The 20,247-nt window shown below is 49.2% G+C and overlaps 4 protein-coding genes across 5 annotated transcripts; 3 read left to right on the top strand and 1 right to left on the bottom strand.

Annotated features, from left to right (window-relative positions):
- The first annotated feature begins 1,292 nt into the window (after positions 1-1,292).
- On the top strand, positions 1,293-2,371 carry LOC1279948 (uncharacterized). Its single transcript, XM_319736.3, has 2 exons — positions 1,293-1,505; positions 1,579-2,371. The coding sequence occupies exons 1-2, from the start codon at positions 1,356-1,358 to the stop codon at positions 1,840-1,842; spliced, it is 414 nt and encodes a 137-aa protein (XP_319736.2). The 5' UTR covers positions 1,293-1,355; the 3' UTR covers positions 1,843-2,371.
- A 121-nt stretch (positions 2,372-2,492) lies between these two features.
- Positions 2,493-7,240, top strand: LOC133393957 (uncharacterized). The gene is made up of 7 exons (XM_061661434.1): positions 2,493-2,628; positions 2,688-2,832; positions 2,905-3,571; positions 3,649-3,845; positions 3,908-4,073; positions 4,149-4,344; positions 4,425-7,240. Exons 1-6 carry the CDS (start codon positions 2,603-2,605, stop codon positions 4,334-4,336), a joined length of 1,389 nt encoding a protein of 462 aa, XP_061517418.1. The 5' UTR covers positions 2,493-2,602; the 3' UTR covers positions 4,337-4,344; positions 4,425-7,240.
- Positions 6,010-18,862, bottom strand: LOC1279947 (dnaJ homolog subfamily C member 7). Of its 2 annotated transcripts, none has more exons than XM_319734.5 (4): positions 18,277-18,862; positions 8,622-8,872; positions 7,485-8,534; positions 6,010-7,405 (listed from the first exon to the last, which is right to left on the bottom strand). In XM_319734.5, exons 1-4 carry the CDS (start codon positions 18,468-18,470, stop codon positions 7,287-7,289), a joined length of 1,614 nt encoding a protein of 537 aa, XP_319734.5. In that variant the 5' UTR covers positions 18,471-18,862; the 3' UTR covers positions 6,010-7,286. The 2 variants fall into 2 exon arrangements, with proteins under 2 accessions (XP_319734.5, XP_061517417.1); XM_061661433.1 differs by lacking the exon at positions 18,277-18,862 and adding an exon at positions 9,449-9,782.
- On the top strand, positions 10,113-17,407 carry LOC1279946 (uncharacterized). The gene is made up of 3 exons (XM_061661432.1): positions 10,113-11,449; positions 12,168-13,217; positions 13,294-17,407. Exons 2-3 carry the CDS (start codon positions 12,200-12,202, stop codon positions 17,070-17,072), a joined length of 4,797 nt encoding a protein of 1,598 aa, XP_061517416.1. The 5' UTR covers positions 10,113-11,449; positions 12,168-12,199; the 3' UTR covers positions 17,073-17,407.
- Positions 18,863-20,247: the final 1,385 nt, after the last annotated feature.

The following is a 20,247-nucleotide window of genomic DNA, read 5'->3' as shown; positions in this document are numbered from 1 at the left end:
CACACACCGGGACGTGGTCGGATGGGACGCACAAGATGCAATTCGAGAGTATGGGGGTGGTTAGTTCCTCGGAAACGCCAACCTACGGAACAGGCTCAGGAAAACAATTATTCGATTAGTTTGTTGACTGACGGACTGACTGACTGACTGTTGTTGTTCCTCCAAGTGCCCATTGCTGCCCTCGCGATCTCTCTGTCTCTCACCCCTCATATGAATTAGCAGAGGAGAGCAAGGTGTTATTTAATTTCTGCACTTCAACTTGTGCTCTGTCTCACTTTCTCTCTGTCCTCCACTTCCGGACGTAATAAACTGCCGCAGGGGAAAAAAGGCTTCACACCCACCGTACGAGTGTTTTGGCTTTTTGGCTTGATGCCGCCTGCTCCTGCTGCTGCAGGGTTGAATCAAATTAGTTCGGTCTATTACCGGCGGCGACAAACGCCCCGTCGTCGTTGCTCGTCCTTATATACCGTGCGCTACTGGCCAGCCATTGCCGGCGATGGGAAGACATCGGAATAGTCCCAGCAAAAGGATGAGATAACAGATTTTAATCATCACGCCGTTCGCTTTGCTACAAGCGCACACAAACACACCGTCATCGACGTCCTTGCGCTCGGCAGAGAAAGGATAACGAAGAAACGAATAGCTGGTGTGTCCTATATCTGGTCGGTGCTGAGGAAAGTATTCGGCGTAAGAGAACGATGGTGTGTATCTGGTGTGTTTGTGGTCACGTCAGGGTGATTGTCACCATGTGGTACGTGATGGTGATGTAATTGATGCCTAAGGTCAATCCTGGAGCCGTACATCATCTCTCTAGGGTGCTCTGCCAACACAGAGACTAAAAATGCACTTACGGATGCATAATCAGAAAGAGAGAAATGTCGAATGTTTCCAAATGCACAGATGTGGCTGATGTTGATACATACGAGATACGAGATAAGTAATGAGAGACATAACCGTGGATTTATGAATAGGATGTAGCAGACGTTGCGATTATTTGGATTTAGTTTTTGCGAGCAATTTGCCATGTTATTAAAGATGTCAGAAGGAGATATATGTTCAAATTACAACAATATCCAAATGTACTTTGTTGAGAAATGGACCTAAGAATTAAAAGAATCTTCGAGGAAGAATCAAGTCCATGGCGTAGACTCATCAGAAGATTGAAAACCTTAACTCCAACAAGAATGTACAAAGATCTCAACCGTTTCCCAAAACGCATCATAGCAACCTGTTCGTTGCTTTTTGCTTAGCAACCTCTTCAGTCGGGTGTCTCCATTCGGTGAGCAAGCGAGCATAGAAGCAGCCATCATAAATATAGGACTTCTGGTACGAATCAACTAATCAATATATCCAGAATGTCCCGCTGCAAACCACCGAAACCGGTGTCCTTTCCCACACCGATACGCTACGAATGGAGCAAGGCGTACCTGGCCCGACCGAAGGATAACCTCATCGCCCATCCGGACAGCTTGCTGAAGCATCCGTTCCGGCCATCGTTCGAGAAGGTAAGCTTTTGAGGAAAGATTTTGTTTTGAGCAAAGGAGTGTATTTACTTTCTAAAAACACACACAAACGCAGCATGGTGATCCAACCATGGACTGTCTGCTCGACTGGTCGTACGCGAGAATTTGGCACTCGGAGGCGGAAGCGTTTCGCCTGAACCGGACGTTTACGGAAAAACCGGCACCGAAGAAGAAGTTTCCGATCTACGCGAACCGTAAAGCGCCACTGGTGGAGGTGAGCAAGGAACGGTTCAACATGAGACGGTTCCAGAATGTGCCGGCCAAGGTGGAAACACGGCGTACCGCAGCAGCTCCATTGCGTCCGTTGTGTACTTTTTGAAGGGTGAAATTGGTCGTTGGGATTTGTTTATTCCACGAAACTAAATTTCCCACACAATTTCGTCTGGTTGTGCAAAATCTAGTGTATGTCACTGTAAAATCTCGTGCGTGAATATCTCCCCCTTCCAACCGCGAACAGAGCATTCTCTCGCACTGTTCCTCTCTCAAAGCATGGCTCCCCATTTTACGCTCACAACTTCTCTCCAGTTACCAGTAAACATGTGCGTTCGAATTGTTGCGAGCGAGTGACAAAGCAAGCGCTACTGCCAGCTGTCAAATGTCCTTCGCCGGACATATCCTTCCAACGTGCGTGTTGTACAAAAAGAAACAGAAAGAGATGGCAAATGTTGGAGAGCATGCGAAATAAAAAGAAAAAAAAAAGGGTAAAAAGAAGGGAACACTTACATCAAAAACACCTTTCTTCGCTGCGTGTCGGTGTCACAGGCTCGAGGAGTTTTGTGTTTTTGTGTGCATAATTTTCCACCAACCTCCCAACCAATCAACGATGACTGAACTGTAGGGAAAGCTGATTTAGTTTGTCGCTTTTAGCGCTTTAGTTTGTTAAGGAAATAGGCCCTCCTCAGCTGTGTTTGTTAGAAACCAAAAATATCTTAATTCGCTCCAGGATTCTTTGAGTTCTGTCGAGTCCTACCATCAGCCACATAGGTTTTTTCGATTACGTACCAGTGTTTTTCCCCCGTTGTACCTTGACTTCTCCATCCCCGAGTGGTGCTGTGCTGTGTGTCGTCACCTGCTTCCGGATGGCAAAGTTACGAAGCATCTTCAAGTAAGGATTTTTCGATTGTTGTTCCTCAGAGTGGCTCATAAGTTCCATCTCTTTTGCAGAAAACACCTGATCCCTAATCTGGAGCGCAAATGTCGCCTGTGCCTGTCGGATAAGGAAATCGTACAGTCGATCTTCCAGTCGGACAACAGCAAGGAAACAACCGACACGCTAGTAGAGAAGATCTTCGAATGTACCGCAATCATGGTAGGCGTTGCGACGACGCCAACAACTTGATGTGTTTATGTGATGTTTGAGTATCCTTATTCTTATTGTTAGCTCTCCAAAGACTACGACTACCCTTCCCCTATCTGCGAGGATTGTGCACTAAAGCTGGACGAGTTCTTGCTATTTCGCACGAAATGCTTGCGGAGCAACGAGATCTACCGATTCAATCGACTTCACAAGCAGCGGCTTCTGTTTACCAGGAAACCGGTCACGGCAGAGGACAGTGGTGGAATACCTTGTGAAAAGCTGGATAGTGAGTCTACTGCATCAACAGACGAGCCGGATGTTACTGGTGGTGTTGGTGGTGATGTGTATCCCAACGAGGAAATTACTATCCCTTTGCCCTACTCAGTTCCTGCCGTGGTCATTGCCGAGGCTAGTGGATCGAGCAGCTCCGACAGTCGGACAGTTATCGAGCAGGAACGATGTACTGCCGAAGGTGATCCGGAACAGGATCACAGTTCGATCGTGACGCTAACGTTGCAAAACGGAGAGGAAGAAGTTACGGAAAGTCCCTCAATACAACAACAACAGCATCAGCAACAAGAGAATGAAACGGGATGCAACGGGAACCATCAAGGTTCGGCCTCGTCCGGGTTGGACGAACCAGAGGGTGAGGAGATCCCGCGTTGGAAGAAGCCACCGGATCCGGACGATAGTGAAAGCACCGGACGGTTATCTCCCGCACCCGTAGTACTTCTCGTGGATGAAACGGACAGTATGATGAGATATTCTATGCTTAAAAAGCCCGCAAGAAGTTAGTACTTACTCAGAAATCTATTCTATTCCAAACAGCTACCATAAGTGAGGCTGAAGATGTTGAGGAAGTGATACTACTACCTGCGGAGCTGCTGGACCCTTCCCCGACGACAGGTGACGAACTGGAACGGGTGGAGATGATCGGCGACGTAAAGTTCCCGATCGAAACGATTGAGCAGCTCGACCAGCTGGAACGATTAGTTCGAACGTGCGATACGGCGAGGGAGCGCTATGTAAGATCTTCAGAATCTCCTATTATCGACCTTCGACCTCGCTGACCTTTCACCCTTGCCAGATTACTCTGCTGCGACGGCTGAAAACACACGATACCTCGTTCAGTGACACATATCAACGGTTGTTTGCGGACCGGCTGCTGATTCACTACAACTACGATGGCATCTCGCCTAAGTACAACAAACGACCACTGAAGACGTTGCTACTGTTCACGGAATGTATGGCTGGTAAGTGGCAGAAAATAAGATGAAATGATTTTGATGAAGTCGCTAATGTTGCTGTTCGCCTGGGACGTGTTCTAGTGGCCTGGGAGGACCATATGGATGCCGGTAGGGTTAGGGAGGCTGTAATTGAGGCTGTGAGAAAATCCCATAATCGCTACAATCAGTACAACCATCGGAAGGTAAGGATCATTGGTCTGTTTGTTTGTAGATGGTTCTTTTATACTCATATTTCTTCATATTCCCATTATCTAATGTCCTTCGTCTAGCGTGCCAGGTGAGATAGAATCTTAGTAAATCCTTCAAGAATTGCTTTTAATTCTTAACCTTTTTCTCAAATTTCGATTAATTTTAAAGCTACGAATGGTTATAGCTGAAGATACCCCACTAAGTAGCGGTTCAAGTGAGGGAGCAGATGAATCCACAAACTGCCAGCGAAGAAGCCGCATTAGTTAAACGTTTTATCAAAACACTCCCCAATCCCCCTGAGGGGAGGTTTGTTTTCACTACAACATTCACTACGACACAATTTTCTATGACACAATACACAGAATCGTACGGTTATTAGAACGAATAGCTAGAAAATTGCTACCAATAAGCATGGTTGACTGTTGAGACACAGAGCATAGTAGTAGTAGTAGTAGCATAGAGAGTAATAACATAGACGTAAAGAGTGAGTACGCACATCGTGTGTTTAGAGCGAATCGAACCAACTACACCGCGCAATTTGCAATTACCAGTATTACAATGATTGTAGTAGTCTCTATTTAGCAAAAACTTTCACTAGTGGACTAGTGCGTGATATACTTAGGCAACACAAAGAACGACACTACTGACTGTAGGAGCTGAGTAGACAGACAGTGACGGTAGCAGCTCGGATTTAAGCAGCAACGTGCTCTTAGAGAAATTTAAAACAAACCCCAGTGATAGTTATGTGAAGCAACAAACAAACGTACAATGTACTAACGTCCTGCGAACGGAAACTGCGCTTCACTTTTATGGCAGTCATTAGTAGCAGTAGTAGTAGTAATAGTAGAAGTAGTAGCGAGAGCAATACCAGTTAGAAATTATGTCAGTGTACACGTCAGTATCACATCTTTTCACGCCGTTTTATCAGTTGCTGATGAGTGCGTACTTTTGTTAAAAGTGTTCATAAACTTTTGTACCTTTACATAAGGCCTGCGTGCGTATGTGTATGGCGACTGTGAGATGCCATTTTTGAACCGTTTTATTGTGTGTATGTGTATGTCTAGATAGAGTGATAACATGATGAAAGGGGACCAGCATAGGACACGATCCCCCGCTCCCATCTCCCAGCCCCTATGCTCCACTAAAACTCAAATTAACTTGGGCACTGTTTGCCATTTTAGCCTAATTTAAAGTTTCAAAAAGAACGAGCAATATCTGAATAAGCGGCCGTTCCTGCTGAATAAACAAAACAAATTTAAAAACGTTAAACAATAATGATAACATGATAAAGCACACTGTGAGTGAGCATAAATAACGACAGCAGCAAGAACAACCGTACAGCTGTGCACTTACATATAGCGTCCTTATCAAATCAAGCAATATTGCACTTGCAATCGAATGCAACTGAGAAATCGAGCTGTAGGGACATGGAGCGAGCCACATTTTCACGAATTTATATTTTCATTTTTTCACGCGTGCACAAACGTAAAGCTACAGGAGAGGGGTTTACTTTTAAAATGATTATCGTACTATCATGAGAACGGATTTCTCTCTATCTCTCTCTCTCTCTTTCTTTTGTTATAATGTAAAGGAAAAGCAAACTAATACTGTGAGAAAGATAGCAACACTACAAGGGAATAAAGTGCAATACAATCTTCCACATAACGTTACACACACACACACCTTACGCCGTTGGTGGCATCGTTTCGTTTCTTTCAAATACCTCTCCACGGAGACACATCACCAATTGAGATTTTGTGTTCTTTTTAACGTTTAATTTCACCTGTAATTCTGTGTATGCGTTAGTTCTGTTGCTTCCCCTAACATCGGATTACATTGTATCATCATTGATTCTGTTTTATATATTGTTACTGTTTATACGAACTTTCCGGCTTTCCCTCACGCAGGCGTAGATGGATAAGATTGTAAGGTTGTAGTTGCTTTTCGGGACACAAGTTTTGTTTAAAAAGCATTTCAGTTAATTGATCCGAATTCAAAAAAGAGAAAACGAACAAGTTTTGCTGCTAACGTGCAAGACCTCACTATCGGGGACGGCGTATTGTAAAAAAATTTGTGGTAAATGGCTAGCCGTATTTCTAATATCAACAGAGTGGAAAATTATTCACACAGTTTCTCTAAACGGAGCTTCAAAAAACCCTAACTACGTACCGGGTAGCGCGGGTTAAAGAGAAAGCGAGTAGAATGTAACAACGTTCACACTTGATCTCAAAATTTTAAAAAAAATGAAAATTTACCACTTTTTACGCTCATTCATTTCGTTTTCATAAATTAAGTTCATAGTTACAATCACCGAAGCAGTGCAGCACTACAGGTTCGTTCAGAGGTAACAAACCGTAGCAATGCGGGGGTAGCAAACAACTACAACGACTTTATAGCGTGTTACGGTTACTGCTGGTTACATTCACTTATTGTTGGTTGCATTACTGTAGTACAAAAGTGATGATCGGGGCAAAGGAATTCACAAACAGAGTAACAAAAGTGATTTAAAAAAAAAGGTCATCCACGCACTTTGCGGAGAGGACGAGTACGAGCTAATTACAGTAGTTTGAGTTAGAAACGGATCTCCCACGGTCATATACTTTACTACCTTTTTTTGTATTGTTTTGCTATGCTTTTTCACCTTAACGAAGAAGGAAGTGTGCTCACTCACCACCGTTCTCTTTCTCTCTCTTGGTTGCCCTCCATTCTAAAGAGCTTACCACTGTGCAAGCAAAAGTGTCGCAAAACACAAGCGCTACGCCAAACAGCGGTACGCGTCCTTGTCCTTCTCTGCCTTGTGCGTTCCGCATACCTTACAACGGAATACGGACGGGGAGAGGTGGGTGAAGGGGCACATACCACAGACAGTAGGGGGTAGTAGTACATGTGTCGTTTCTTCACGGTTGATTACAATATGCGCTTAAACATCTAAGTATCTGCTGCACTCACACACACCTCACCTTCCTTCACATAAATCATGCGCACGAGAGCTGGCAAGCAGCAGCAGCAGCAGCGTCACGCGGTATGTAATTAACCGAAATGGAACGAAAAGTTGGAACTATTGCCACCGCCGCCGCCCTGGAAGCCACCGAACCCGTAGTCGGACGGGAAGAAGAACTGTCGATAGATTTGCTGCGGATCAATGTCGGCTGGAAAAGGTGCAAAGAAAAATAGTTCAAATTAAGCTTCGCCGTCTCTAGCTGGTTTACGCATATCTGCTTCGCTTACCGCTGTGGTTCATCTCCTCCAGATCCTGGCCACTGTCGTAGCGCGATTTCTTCACCGGATCGGACAGTATCGTGTACGCTTCGCCGAGCTCCTTAAACTTGCGCTCCTGCTCCTTCTTCTCCTCGTCCGTCGCGTTCGCGTGCCGGTCGGGATGGTGCACGAGGGCCCGCTTGCGGTACGCCTTCTTAATCTCATCCTCCGACGCCTGCTTCGTGACGCCCAGTATTTTGTAGTAGTCCTTGCGCTTCGACTTCTTCAGCTGGAACTTGGCGTCGCGCAGCAAATTTTTCACCTCCGGCGAACGGTCCGACTTGAGCGCCTTTTCGTAATCCTTCACCGCTTCCTCGTAGTTTTCCATGTTGTAGTACAGCTTGGCACGCTGCAGCAGCGCCTTCATGTACTTCTCGTTCAGCGCCAGCGCACTGGAACAGTCCGCAATCGCTTCGCGCAGGTTGCCGAGCTTCGAGTTCACCAGCGCCCGGTTGTAGTACAGCTTGCTGTTGATGTCCTTGTTCTGGGGATCGAGCTCGAGCGCCTCCGTGTACGTTGCCAGCGCGTCCCGGTACTTGCCCGACTTCCACAGCTCGTTGCCCGATTCCTTCTTTTCCTTCAGTTGTTTCGCTTTCTGCCTCATCGCCTTCGCCTTCTTGTGGTCCGGGTCGAGCATCAGCGCACGCTCGAAGTGCAGCAGGCCCTTCTCCAGGTTGTCGCTGTAGTACAGCGTCAGCCCGCGCACGTAGATCGCGTCCGCGTTCGTGCTGTGCGTCTGCATGATCGAGATCGCAATGTTGCACGCCTCCTCGAAGCGCTCCAGCATCGCGAGACACTCCGCCTTCAGCAGCTTGTTTTGTATGCTGCCCGGTGCAATCTTGATTGCGTTATCGCAATGGTACAGACAGGTGCGATAGTCCTTCTTATCGTAGCAGGCGGCCGCCTTCTCGTTCAGATCGCGCAGCTGCTTCAGGCTGGCAATCTCCTCCCGCAGTGCCGTGTTCGAGGGGTCCAGCGTGAGAAACTTGCGAATCGCTTGCTCCGTACCGATGACATCGCCTGGAAGGGAAGGGGAAATGGGAAAAATCAACAATTGAAGCCAAAACATGATTTTCACCCATTAAAGGGCATCACAGCGCTACTTACCGAGCATCAGGGAACATTTGGCCATACGGACGTATCCCTTCTCGTACTTCTCGTCGATCGTGATGGCCGTCTTCACATCGTTCAGGGCGGACCGATAGTCGCCGAGCATCATGTAGCAGGCGGAACGGTTGCCATAGTAGGCGGCCGTACCCGGGCTCAGGTGAATCGCTTCCGAGTAGAGATGCAGTGCCGCCTCGTACCGTTTCAGCTTGTACTCATCGTTTCCGGAGTTTTTCTTCTCCTCTGCCAGCCTGTCGGAAAATAGGGGGAAACGAAATCGAGAAAACAAAATGTAACTCTATTAGTACGGTTCGTTCTACACCTTTCGGAAAAGGTCACACTCGGTGGGGGGGTAAACGTAACGTAGCATTTTTTTTTTTCTTTTTTTTCTTTTGCTTTGCTTTAGCGACTGTGCAATCGAACCTCAGAAGCTCAGTTATAAATATTCACCGTGAACGGTGAAGTACACAATGAGGTGAGTGAGGTAGGCTGTAAGGGTTACGGGGTAGGTTGGAGGAAACGATGGAGCTCGCTACTCCCCCCCCCCCCCGCGACCTAGGTGTAAGGTGGTGACGGATGACGCAAATTTGACTAGAAGGGAGGGGGGGGGGCAATCGTAATCGAATGATATTCGCGACACTGCTCCGTACATTAAAAAATAGGTGCTATAATTAAAACACCCTTTACTACTGTGCAGGACGACTGAAACTGAAAAAAATGCACTTTGGACAATATTTTATTCGACGTAATAACACACACACACACACACACACACACACACACACACACACACACACACACACACACACACACACACACACACACACCTTTCGATTGCCACCACTTCCTCCATTGTGAAGCACTCAGCAGCACGATGTTGTAGGGATAGCTTTGCTGGTATTCACTTGCGAAATGGGCTCGCACGCACTGAACACCGTGTCCGTCCTGGCCCGGTGGAAATTGTTTGCCAACGAAAACAACTTTTCTTCCCTGTTCCGTTACTGCAAGAAAGGAAATTGTTTCCAAATAGCAACCAATCTCTCACCCCCACGAGCTCGCACCAAGGGCACAAAGTGAGCGAAAGCCAGGTCGGTGCAGGGCGTTACTGGATGAAGGCTACTTAACGTGGGCGAAGCACGAGCACTCGAGTTGACAGTTGTGCGCACAGTTTAAAGGTGAAGTAGGTACTAGGAGTACGGGTGGTTCTCGAAATATGGCAAATGCCGTCAGGCGATTAAAATGCAATACATTTTTACAACAGAACTCATTGGGAATTATTCGAAAAATATTATTTCTTCGAAAATTCTTGATGTTAACTTGGCTACGGTCTGTCCTCGACATAGGAGACACGCGTTTTTGTAAAATTGACAATTCATTTATAAAATTGAAAGAATTTGATCTAATAATTGTAAAATGCATAAATTATAAGATTAAATTGCTTTTCGTCTAAAATTTTAAAACCTCACAAAAAACAACAACATGTAAATATTCTGTAAAAATCGTGTTTTGTAAATGATGTTGTACAGTCAGAATTGAATATTTGAAAGCTTTTTAGTTGTCATGCTTTTTAGTTGAACGCTCGATAGTTGGCTGATGTTTTACTTAAAAAGCATGCGTTTGTATGGAAAAATCCAGTTTTTGAAAAAAACCAAAAATTCTCATGGCCTGCCGTCAAATTCAGATGTTTTTTTGTATGAAAAAACGTACCAACTAAAAAGCACATATTCAATAGTTGACAGGGAATCAAAGTTCAACCAGTGAGTTCGAACAGTATATAAACGAATTGAATTAAATTCAACTCATCCATTTCAAAAGTGCATTTGGAGTTTAAAAAAGTGATAATCGAGTTAGGAAGATGTGTTGGGTACTCATAAATCACATACAGTAGAACGTCGACTATTCAGTCAGCTCAGGACAGGATAATCCGCCCCCGGATAATCGTAACTAGCGAATAGACTGTTTACAATTATAGTAAAAGGTGTTCAAAAATTATGTTGTTTCAGTTCTCTTAAACAACGCCCTCAAATCAGCAAATTTACCATATTTTATAATGATGTTTTCACAAGCATGACGTTTTCGATACAAAAATCATAAAATTTACTAGTTATATTAACAGTGAATTTTAACCAATCGAATCATTCCCAGTAGAATATTTTTTAATAATTGACTTTAGTTGTAATAATTCTCCTAGAACAAAAATGAAATTCGAAAAGCAATAGCTAGGTGCACTTTTTTTCACATTACTGTTTAAGTCACGTACACGTTTAAGTCGTCCACCTGTTAATCCACCCCCGTTCACGCGAAGTTCTACTATGTTAAGCGCTATTTTAATTTGAAAATAAAAAAATAAACCGCTCAACAAATATTTTATGTTTGCATGAACCATGAATGACCCAACCTTTTCGCCATATTGCTCACGGGTTCATAGTGATGGTCCACGGGATCGGAACTTTAGCTCCGCTCCAACCTTCAGCACCCAATCCGGCCCGCTTGCGAGCTGTCAAACCGAAGGGTAACAAAAAAAACCTGCCCAATTTTTCTCTACCAATCTTTGCAATTGTTTTCAATTAGTTAACACAGTTTATTTTCTTACTTTTATACACTGAACGGTGTAACGAATAACTAAAGTGTGCGGGTGAAATGTAAACAAAGAAGTGTGTCCGAACAGTAGCCCACAGCACCTCATTTTGATCCTCCAGTCGCCGCTAGCCAGAAGACCCGTGTGTGTAGGGCGAGGGGCCTTGATACGATGGATGCCCAAAAGGAGGAATAAAAGTGAAGTGAAATTTGTGACCATTGCTCGAGGCTGCGGCAATACCCCTTTGCATGTAAGCATCTTAGTGTTGCCGGTTAGCAAAAAAAAATCCAGATATGTATAGTAACAAAACGCACCCGGCCCACGGCTGAATACGAGGAGCGAATCGAACGGTGGAACAAATGTAAAAGCGATTATTTTCTAAAATGGCGCATTGAACGTGTTAAATTCATCGCCCATCGGCCGATGCGAACCTCGAACCAACCACATTCCATCACCCCCAGTCCCACCTCTCCCCCACACAACCGACTCGCTGTGTACGCAAATCAGCTGTTTGCACCCCCGCAGGAGTTTTGTTTTGATGTCGGACAATTATTGAATAACCTCAATTTTGCTAGCCATAACCTAAGTTTGTGCTACCAAACAAATCGGCCTCCGTTGGTTGGCTGTGCTCTCTCAGCCTCCTCCGTGTGTGTACAGAGGCGAGCACCCATTCATGCGACCACCGACATCGACTTGACAGCGCTCGCGCCCTCTGGTGGCAGACAAGCGTACCAGCGCTCTGCTTTATCTCCCACGAAGCACGCGTACGTGTGTGTGTGTGGCTGTGGGTATGTGTATGTGTGCACAAGTGCCGAAGCTAAAAGAGCTGTCATTTCTCGATGCGCGATGGAAAGCGGTAAAGCAAATTGCAAATACTTTCGCCTTCGTTGTCGTCGTTCTTGTGCCGTGTCTCATATTTCAAGAGCAAATTTTCGGTTGATACTAATCGTGTGTCCCTTCTCCTACAGTGGGGTAACCGTGGCGTAGCGTGCCAGCAGTCATGAACCACAACAACCCATTGCCTCCGCTTTGGCAAGTGGCAACTACTACCAGCGGACACCAGCCGCGAATGAACAGCAGTGCCGGCAGCAGCACAGGCAAACTCACCGCCGGAAGCATTTCCTCTGTGAAGTACGTGTCCAATGCACGGCCTACTATGAAAATCATCAACATCCCCAACCAGCAGCAAGCGTCGATGACAGCCACCAGCGATGGGACGCTGCTTTACGGCACGTCCATCGGAGGAGCCGGTTCGTACCTGACAGTGACGAACGACCAGCGGCAAATGCAGCCGCCACCACAGGTACGCCGACCGGTGACAACCACCACCACCACCACCCATGCGGCACTGCTGAACGAATCCATCCTGCTGCAAACGCCGGACGGCCGGGAGTACCTCGTGGACGAACGGTCGATACAGAACATCGATCAGATACCGCCGGAAAACTTGATCTACATGACCGCTTCCGAAGCGCTGTCGGTGGTCGATGCGGATGACGTCGGCCAGCTCGCGATTGTGGACGAAAGTCAGCTCGCGCTGCACGATTACGTGGTGCCGGCGGAGGCGGCGATCGATCAAACACAGCACCAAGTACAAGACCAGCCCGCCACCTCCGTCGAGGCACAACAGTACGCGGAAGAGTGCGAAGTGACGGAGGAAGTGATTACGGACGATTGGGTGCAGCCGCAGGGCGAAGAGTGCGTGCAGGTGACGGTCGACCAGCTCGGCGTGAGTGCGGTCGTGGTGCAGGAGGAGGACGACATTTCCGTCCCGCTCGACCAGGACCAGTACACGCTGTCGCGCCCGTACCCGTGCGATTTCTGCAGCCGGCGGTTCCGCAAGAAGAGCAGCCTGCAGAACCATCTGATGGCGCACTCGAACGATCGGCCGCACTGTTGCAACCTGTGCGGGGCACAGTACAGCCACCGGGCGGATCTGATCAACCATCTGAAGCAGCACGCGTACTCCGTGGCGGAGCAGGACGAGCTGGCGCTGCGCAGTGACCAGGAAGCGGAATGTATGTTATTTTTTATCACGTTTTGTTCATTTTCCGTGAGCTCACTTTTGTGTCGTTTCCCTTCTTTTGCTTTCAGATGATCTGCCCGATCTGGGGCACTCATCCTCCGGCGGTGGTGGCCATAGCATGAAGCATCGTTTGCGGCATTCGAGCGATGACGAAGACATGTACATCCAGAACTCGATGGTGAGCTACAACTCGCAACCACCGATGCAGCTGATTTCCACCACGCATTACGGTGCTTCGTCCTCGTCGACGATCGGCTCTTCCTCGTACGCGCATGACGTACCGATGGAGCAGTCGCCTTACCTCGAGAGCGTTCCACCCGTGCTGGAGCAAAAGTACACGCTCGGCAAAATGGATCCGAGCGGCCCTGCAACACTTTCCAACACCACCGGCAAACGTACGCCGCGGAAAAAGCAATCCCAATCCACCCAGGATACGCGAACGGCACGGACAAAGCCAGTGTTTGCCTCGAAAGTCGGCAGTCGGCAGATTAAAAAGGAACCCCTGGAGCATGGGGAAGGTGGTAACGCCATATCATCGCCACCTCCCACGAGGACGGTCGCAGCGGACTGGCGCAAACCGTTCGTCTGTCAGCAGTGTGGCGCATCGTTCGCGCGAGAGAAAGCGCTCCTTTCGCACGCCCGCACCCATGCCGGCAGCACGCGCTACGATTGCGCACTGTGTAATGCGCACTTTTGGGAGCAGTCGCTGCTGCGGGACCACGTGCAGCGAGCGCACCCGGCGCAGGAAGCTTGGGTGGCCGACCACGAGCCTTACGGCAGTGCGCACGGAGCGATAGAGCTGCCGGTGGTGACCACCACCACCACCACCAAGCAGTACAATTGTGATAGCTGCAGTGCAGTTTTCTTCCAGCTGGACCATCTACTGAACCATACGCACCACGCGCACGGCACCTTCGAGCAGCACCAGCAATCGAGCTCTAACCGTAGTGTGCTGGTGAAGCAGGAACTGCTGCAAACCTCCAGCAAAGTGGAGCTGGAAAGTGACCGTGAAGCGGAAGCCACCGACCAGGAAGCGATCGAGGAGGACGAGGAAGAGGAGGGCGAAGAGTACGACAATCTCGAGTACACGATCGAACACTACGAGCAGGCGCCGCCGCCGCCGCAGCGTTCGAACGAACCCGACCAGTCCGCGCTGACGTGTCGCGATTGTGGGGAGTCGTTCGACAGCGCGATGGACTTGCTCGACCACAGTGAGGTGCACGGTGGTGGCGCCGCCCAGTACGAACCGCTCGAGTGTCAGCTGTGCGGGGAGAAGTTCCCGGACGAGGCCAACATCAAGCAGCACGTGCAGGACCGGCACCGGGACGAGCTGACCGCAACGTCGTGCGCGATCTGCGGCAAGCGCTGCAAAAGCCAAACCACGCTGATGAAGCACGCGTGGGACCATTCGCGCGAGCGGGCCCACTCCTGCTCGAAGTGCGGCAAAACGTTCCACCACATGACGCGGCTGAAGCGGCACATGGACTCGCACCGCAACAAGGCCGTGCGGTGTGAGGTGTGCAAGGAAGAGTTCCCGGACGGCCGGACCCTGATGAACCATCGCCATTCGCACACGAAATCGAACGAGTATCCGTGCCACGAGTGTGGCAAAACGTTCGGTTCGCGCTCGTCGCAGCAGATCCACATGCGCATCCACACGGGGGAGCGGCCGTACGCGTGCCGGTTCTGCTGGAAAGCGTTCGCCGACGGGGGCACACTGCGCAAGCACGAGCGCATCCACACCGGGGAGAAACCGTACGCGTGCCCCGTCTGCCCGAAAGCGTTCAATCAGCGGGTGGTGCTGCGCGAACACATCCGGGCGCATCATTCGCAGGCGGACGCGAAGCGCGGCTCGCCGGATCAGCCGTACTACTGTACGGTTTGCAGCTCACCGTTCGGCACGACCGCCGATCTGGTGCAGCATCTGATCGAGCACAGTGACACGAACACGGCGATGAAGCGCAAACCGCCCACCTTCCCGCGCAAGTACAAGCGGCGCCGAAAGCTGAAACCGCACGAGCTCGAGCGGCTGCAGAGCGGCCGGCGGAAGCAGAAATCCAAGCGCCAGATGGACAACGAGGAGGAGGAGGAGGAAGAGGAGGAGGACGATGACGATGGGAGTGGGGGTAGTGGGAATCAATTCGAGGACGGCACGACAGCGCGCACAACGGATCGCACGGTGGTGGAACGTGCGCGCGGCGATGGCAAACCAACCGGCTCCTCGTTCGTTCGCTACCATCCGGACGGGACGCGCAAAGCAAGCACGCGCGAAATGTACCTTGAGTATGACGACATGGGAGGAGGGAGCGTCACGCATGCCCCCAAGGCATCCTCGCAAGGTATGCTGGACGTCAATGGGATCAATCTGCTGAGCAATGTTGTGCTGCTGCACGGACAGCAGGAAGAGCCGTCCCACGCGCACAACAACAACCATCTGCCCGAATCTCCTCCCCGGCACATGTTCGGGGAGTTGCCCAAAGCGAAGCAGCAGCCACCGGGAAGTTCGCGCATGATTTACACCCAAAAATCAACCACAAAAGCAGCCCCAGCGTCGTCCCGCAAAACGCCATCCGCCCGGAAACGGCCCGCCGCCAAAGAGCAACGCCCGGCGGCAGCGCCACCGCCGCCGGTGAAGCTGGAACCCGACGAGGACGATCCTGCCATCGCGATGGAAGCGTTGTTTCGCGGGCGCAAACGGAACGCTTCGCTGCTGCCCGAGATCCCGCCGCACCGGATCTCGTCCGTCGGCTTCCCGCTGCTGGACGATGGCAACACGGACGACCCGATGGACGAGCCGGAGCAGCGGGCGCGCCGCAGTACCGCCTCGTTCAGCGCCTCGGAGGACGATCTGCTCAGCCAGCAGCTGCTGATGGAGATTTCGCACAAGAGCAAGTACACCGAGCGGTTCAACAGTGACACGCTGAACGATCTGGAGGAAATACTCCGCTCGCCCGTGAAGGGTGCTGGTTCGCCGGCCGTGGCCAAACGTGCCACGACCGTTCCCTCCACCAGTGCTACCGGTAAGAAGCAACAGCAAAGTGCTGCTGCCGCTAAAAAGCCAACCAGCCAGCGTAAGCGAACGGCAGCACCGAAAGCAAAGGCTGCGGCGAAGGGGAAGAATAAACCTGCTGCTTCCTCCACTGCCAGTGGCGCCGGTTCCTCCAGCAGCAGGCAGCCACCACAAAAGCCAGTGGAAAAGCGGGCGGCCCGAGAACCGCCGGCAGTGTTGCGCAGTCAGCGGCTTACGCGCCGCCAGCTCGAGCGCGAGGTGAACTTTCTCAAGGAAGCGTATGACGCCGGTGAACCGGTGCACGAGGCAACGGCTGACGGGTCCGGTGGCTCATCGTCCGTGGCGGTGGTAAAGACAGAAGCGGTCGATAAACGCTCCTTGCTGGATGGCGCCGCGACCGGAGTGACTGAGGCGCTGGACCGACCGGACAGTTCCGAACGCTTGGCAGCGATGCTGCTCAACGATGGCCTTCCGGACGAATCGGACAGCAGCAACAGCAGCGGTGAGGGAAGTCGCCGTAGCAGTGTGATGTCCACCGCAGCGCGACAGACGCATAAGTACGGTCCGGAATCGTACGCAGAAGAATTGCAGATGATGGAAACGGCGGAGGAGGAACATGTGGTAAAGCAGGAGGATGACCAAGGGCAGGGTGAGCATCACTACGAGCTGGGTGACGACGATGTGGGTGAACTGTATCTGGATGATAACGACACTACTACCTCAGCAACAACACCAGCCGCAGCCATTGGTGACGAACCGTTGCATCGATGTTCGATCTGTTGCGCCTGCTTCGATGATCGGGCACAGCTCATCCTGCACGTTCCGGTGCATATTTAAGTGTGTTAGTGAGTGTGTGTAATAAGGTGCCCTTTTGTGCATGCTAGGCATGCCGGTTTTGATGCGTTATATTGTTTTCTAACTGCCAATTTAAACCCCGCTGTACAGTGTGCATTCATAAAATAGTGCCCCTCCCCCAACGAGCCGTTTCGAGCGAATGATGGGAGGGGAGATTAGCTTTTAAAACCTAAAGTCTCACAACTTTTTTTGTGACGTTTTCCATCAACTTATTAAGGATCGCTTCTTAAAAAAGAATCCTACGAAGTGTCCGCGAAAGTCGCAGTCAAAAATGAAACCGATTACTTGAGCAAATAAAATCGTTACAAGTTAAGAAAGCTCTTGGCGTGTCTCTGTGTGATTTTGTGTACATTTTTCATCTAAAAATCTCGCAACAAAAACCGCAAGCAGGAAACGGTGGGCACCGCAGCACGCCATCGCAGATAAACGCGCCCACCTCACACGCGATAAGGCGCAGCGGGAGTAATGGTTTAATCTTATTTCTCCCCAAAATAATTATCTTACTGCAACAGTTTTCACTGTTTGCAATTAAAGCAGACAAATAGTATTACAAAAATCCAATTCGGAGGGCCACCCGGAACACTGCCGTGTCCCAGTTTGTGCAACAATGGGAAGTGTGCGGATGTTACCTTCCTGCGTTAATTGTGTCTACCTCAGATGCGTAATTGTTGTGCCCTCGAAACAAATGGCAAGCCGCTGTGGACCGCTGTTGTTGTCGTAGAACATTAAACAAAGGATGGGTGCGTCGCCGTCGTCGTCGTCGGTTGGCGGGGACCGTTCGGGCTGGCGGGCAAATTGAACCGTTTGCAGTGTCGTGCGGGTGTAACACAAAAATAAATCACCCGTTCAGCTTCAGATCGTTAAAGGGATGTGTATCGCAAGTATTGATTTTGCTCTTGCTGTTCGCAATAGTTAGACGCAGACGGATACCGACAACAGGGTCAGGGCCGTTTCACATACTTTTTTTGTTGCCACGGAACCAACATAACCTCGCCCGTTGGCTGTTGGTCGTGGGAAAATTTCTCTCACTGCAACACGGGCCGACAAGAACGTCATCTCTCCCTACCGTGGAGGAGGAAATTAACCAAAAACCTAACCATACAAATGTGCCATTTTGCTACACCATTGACGCACAAACGCATCAGACGATCGATCAGAGAAAGGGAGAGAGAGAGAGGCTACTCACATGTTAACATCGACCGGCACGAATTCGACCTCATCCGAATCCTGCTCGGAGGCGACCTCCACCGTCTCGCTGGTGTCCATCGTCGACGGTGTGCCCGCCTCCTTCGGTGCGCTCGTTTCCGGCTGATCCTCGATCATAATCACATCCTCCGACTCGGAATCGTTGCCGAGATCAATAATCGGTGTATCGGACATGTTGGCTGCACCCTCACCACCACTGCCTGCCTGCCTTGGGGCCCTTCTGTGCTGCTTCTAATGCGTACTGCGTACCACCAACAACCAGCACGGCACCGGATTTTACACTTTGATCCTGCTGCAAGCAGTGGCCCAATGGGGGGACAACAATCAATGGGAGGAAAACCCGGGGAAAACTGGACACGAACCGCACACACGAACGCACGCACGCACGCACACACACGGGGATGGAGGACTGCTTTTTCCCACCGTTTCGTAGCGGAAAAGGGAAAATTTTTGCTACGAAAGAGTAAATAAATAACCTCTCTCGGTGGTACACAAAAACAGCAGTAGCAGCAGCAGCAGCTGGTGCAGTACGTGCGCGAGAGAAGGTTAGGGCAAGGTGACGTTTCGTACTGCTTCACCAGCTCATTCAAATGCGCGTTTGACGTTAGGGAGCAAAATAAAACGGGGAAAATTGAGGAGTTGCTCAAAACGAAATGTTCTATTTTTAATTATGTTTTTGTAACGATGACTTTCGTGGAATCAACAAGTTAATTTAGCTAAAAATGCACTCGAATCCGAGAAGTGCATAAATTCCAGAGCACTTTGAAAAGAAGAGTTCTTATTTTTGTCTAATTCAGACTAGAAATCGAATCGAGAAGTATCGAACGTTTTTCCGCTATGGAACTATTTCCTAGAGTCCAGTAATTGAAACTTTATACGAGAACAGATTTTATATTTACTCCGGCTCTGGAACTGAAGCTGACAGGAACTTATCCCAAGTGCCACTACTCCACTAAACGACCACTAAACGGGTTGTAAACGGCTCAAGCTCTCAACCTAAAAGGAATCTAAAAAGACTTCGTTTAGCAGACGGCAACGACTGATGCATTCTAAAAATAGCAACAACAAAAAAGGCTGGTGGCGCCTTGCCACACAGAGGAGCGATTTTTGCCCTTTGAGAGCTTTCTACTTCCCTCTGTACTTTTGGCTTGATTTGCTTTTGGTATGGTTTTGAATTGAAGTTATGCATCGCTAGAACTAGAACGGCGATACGATTGTTTAAATACCAAACTCCAATTTAATCCATCAGCACTGAAGCAAGTGCGATTTGAGTAGGGGTCGTTAGTGTTGATACCCGTGTATTTGACCACACGATCATTCATATAGATTTTTGCTCGGAAAGTTAAAAGGCTATATAGGTTTGAGAAGGAGCCTTCGTTTTTTTATATGGATATTTGATTTTCCAGTCGTTTCAGCTTAATCTGTAGCGTTTGGGATAGTCATCAGGCTGATTATAGTTTTGTGACGGATTTTCGGAATCGCACCCATGGCTAAAACCCACTTTCTAGCATTGCAACTCCAGTTCCGATTCCTGCTACATCAAACCAACGGCTCCGCTCAAAGCTGTTCCAAACCATTGCAATCGTCTGAGTCGTTTGGGGCCCCGACTATGACTAGCTAGCTTATATGACGGCTCCGGACGGCACAGACGATTCCGACAGCTCTGGACGGCTCTGGCGACTCAGGACGGAACCATCAATTTAATTTCACCAAAATCGGTGTCAGGGAAAATTATATATCACGGATATATTCTTGTCCTGGACCTGATCTCAAGCTTATTCCCATTTTGGAACTAGTTCCGAACCTTCCGAGTCCAGTCATTTAAAGCTTACCTATTCTCGTCCCAGATCCGTTTTGCTTCTTACTAATGTTCTGTGAGCGAAGCTTCAGGGACCTTGTTAGGTTCTGGAACTATTCTGCAATCTATATTAGTCCAGGGATTGATTGAAGC

The sequence above is a fragment of the Anopheles gambiae genome, chromosome 3 (genome assembly GCF_943734735.2).
Source record: "Anopheles gambiae chromosome 3, idAnoGambNW_F1_1, whole genome shotgun sequence".
In the NCBI taxonomy this organism is placed as follows: domain Eukaryota; kingdom Metazoa; phylum Arthropoda; class Insecta; order Diptera; family Culicidae; genus Anopheles; species Anopheles gambiae.
This window is presented reverse-complemented; position numbering and strand designations above follow the sequence as displayed.

Bases quoted from the DNA above. Each gene is read 5' to 3' on its own strand.
- LOC1279948 (XM_319736.3), top strand. From the start codon at position 1,356: ATGTCCCGCTGCAAACCACCGAAACCGGTGTCCTTTCCCACACCGATA. The intron at 1,506-1,578 runs GTAAGCTTTTGA...ACACAAACGCAG, and splicing joins TCCGGCCATCGTTCGAGAAG to CATGGTGATCCAACCATGGA.
- LOC133393957 (XM_061661434.1), top strand. From the start codon at position 2,603: ATGGCAAAGTTACGAAGCATCTTCAA. The intron at 2,629-2,687 runs GTAAGGATTTTT...TCTCTTTTGCAG, and splicing joins AAGTTACGAAGCATCTTCAA to AAAACACCTGATCCCTAATC. The intron at 3,572-3,648 runs GTATGATGAGAT...TATTCCAAACAG, and splicing joins TCTCGTGGATGAAACGGACA to CTACCATAAGTGAGGCTGAA.
- LOC1279947 (XM_319734.5), bottom strand. From the start codon at position 18,470: ATGTCCGATACACCGATTATTGATCTCGGCAACGATTCCGAGTCGGAG. The intron at 8,873-18,276 runs GTGAGTAGCCTC...ATTTTCCGACAG, and splicing joins GTGCCGGTCGATGTTAACAT to GCTGGCAGAGGAGAAGAAAA. The intron at 8,535-8,621 runs GTAAGTAGCGCT...CTTCCCTTCCAG, and splicing joins CAAATGTTCCCTGATGCTCG to GCGATGTCATCGGTACGGAG.
- LOC1279946 (XM_061661432.1), top strand. From the start codon at position 12,200: ATGAACCACAACAACCCATTGCCTCCGCTTTGGCAAGTGGCAACTACT. The intron at 13,218-13,293 runs GTATGTTATTTT...TTTTGCTTTCAG, and splicing joins CAGTGACCAGGAAGCGGAAT to ATGATCTGCCCGATCTGGGG.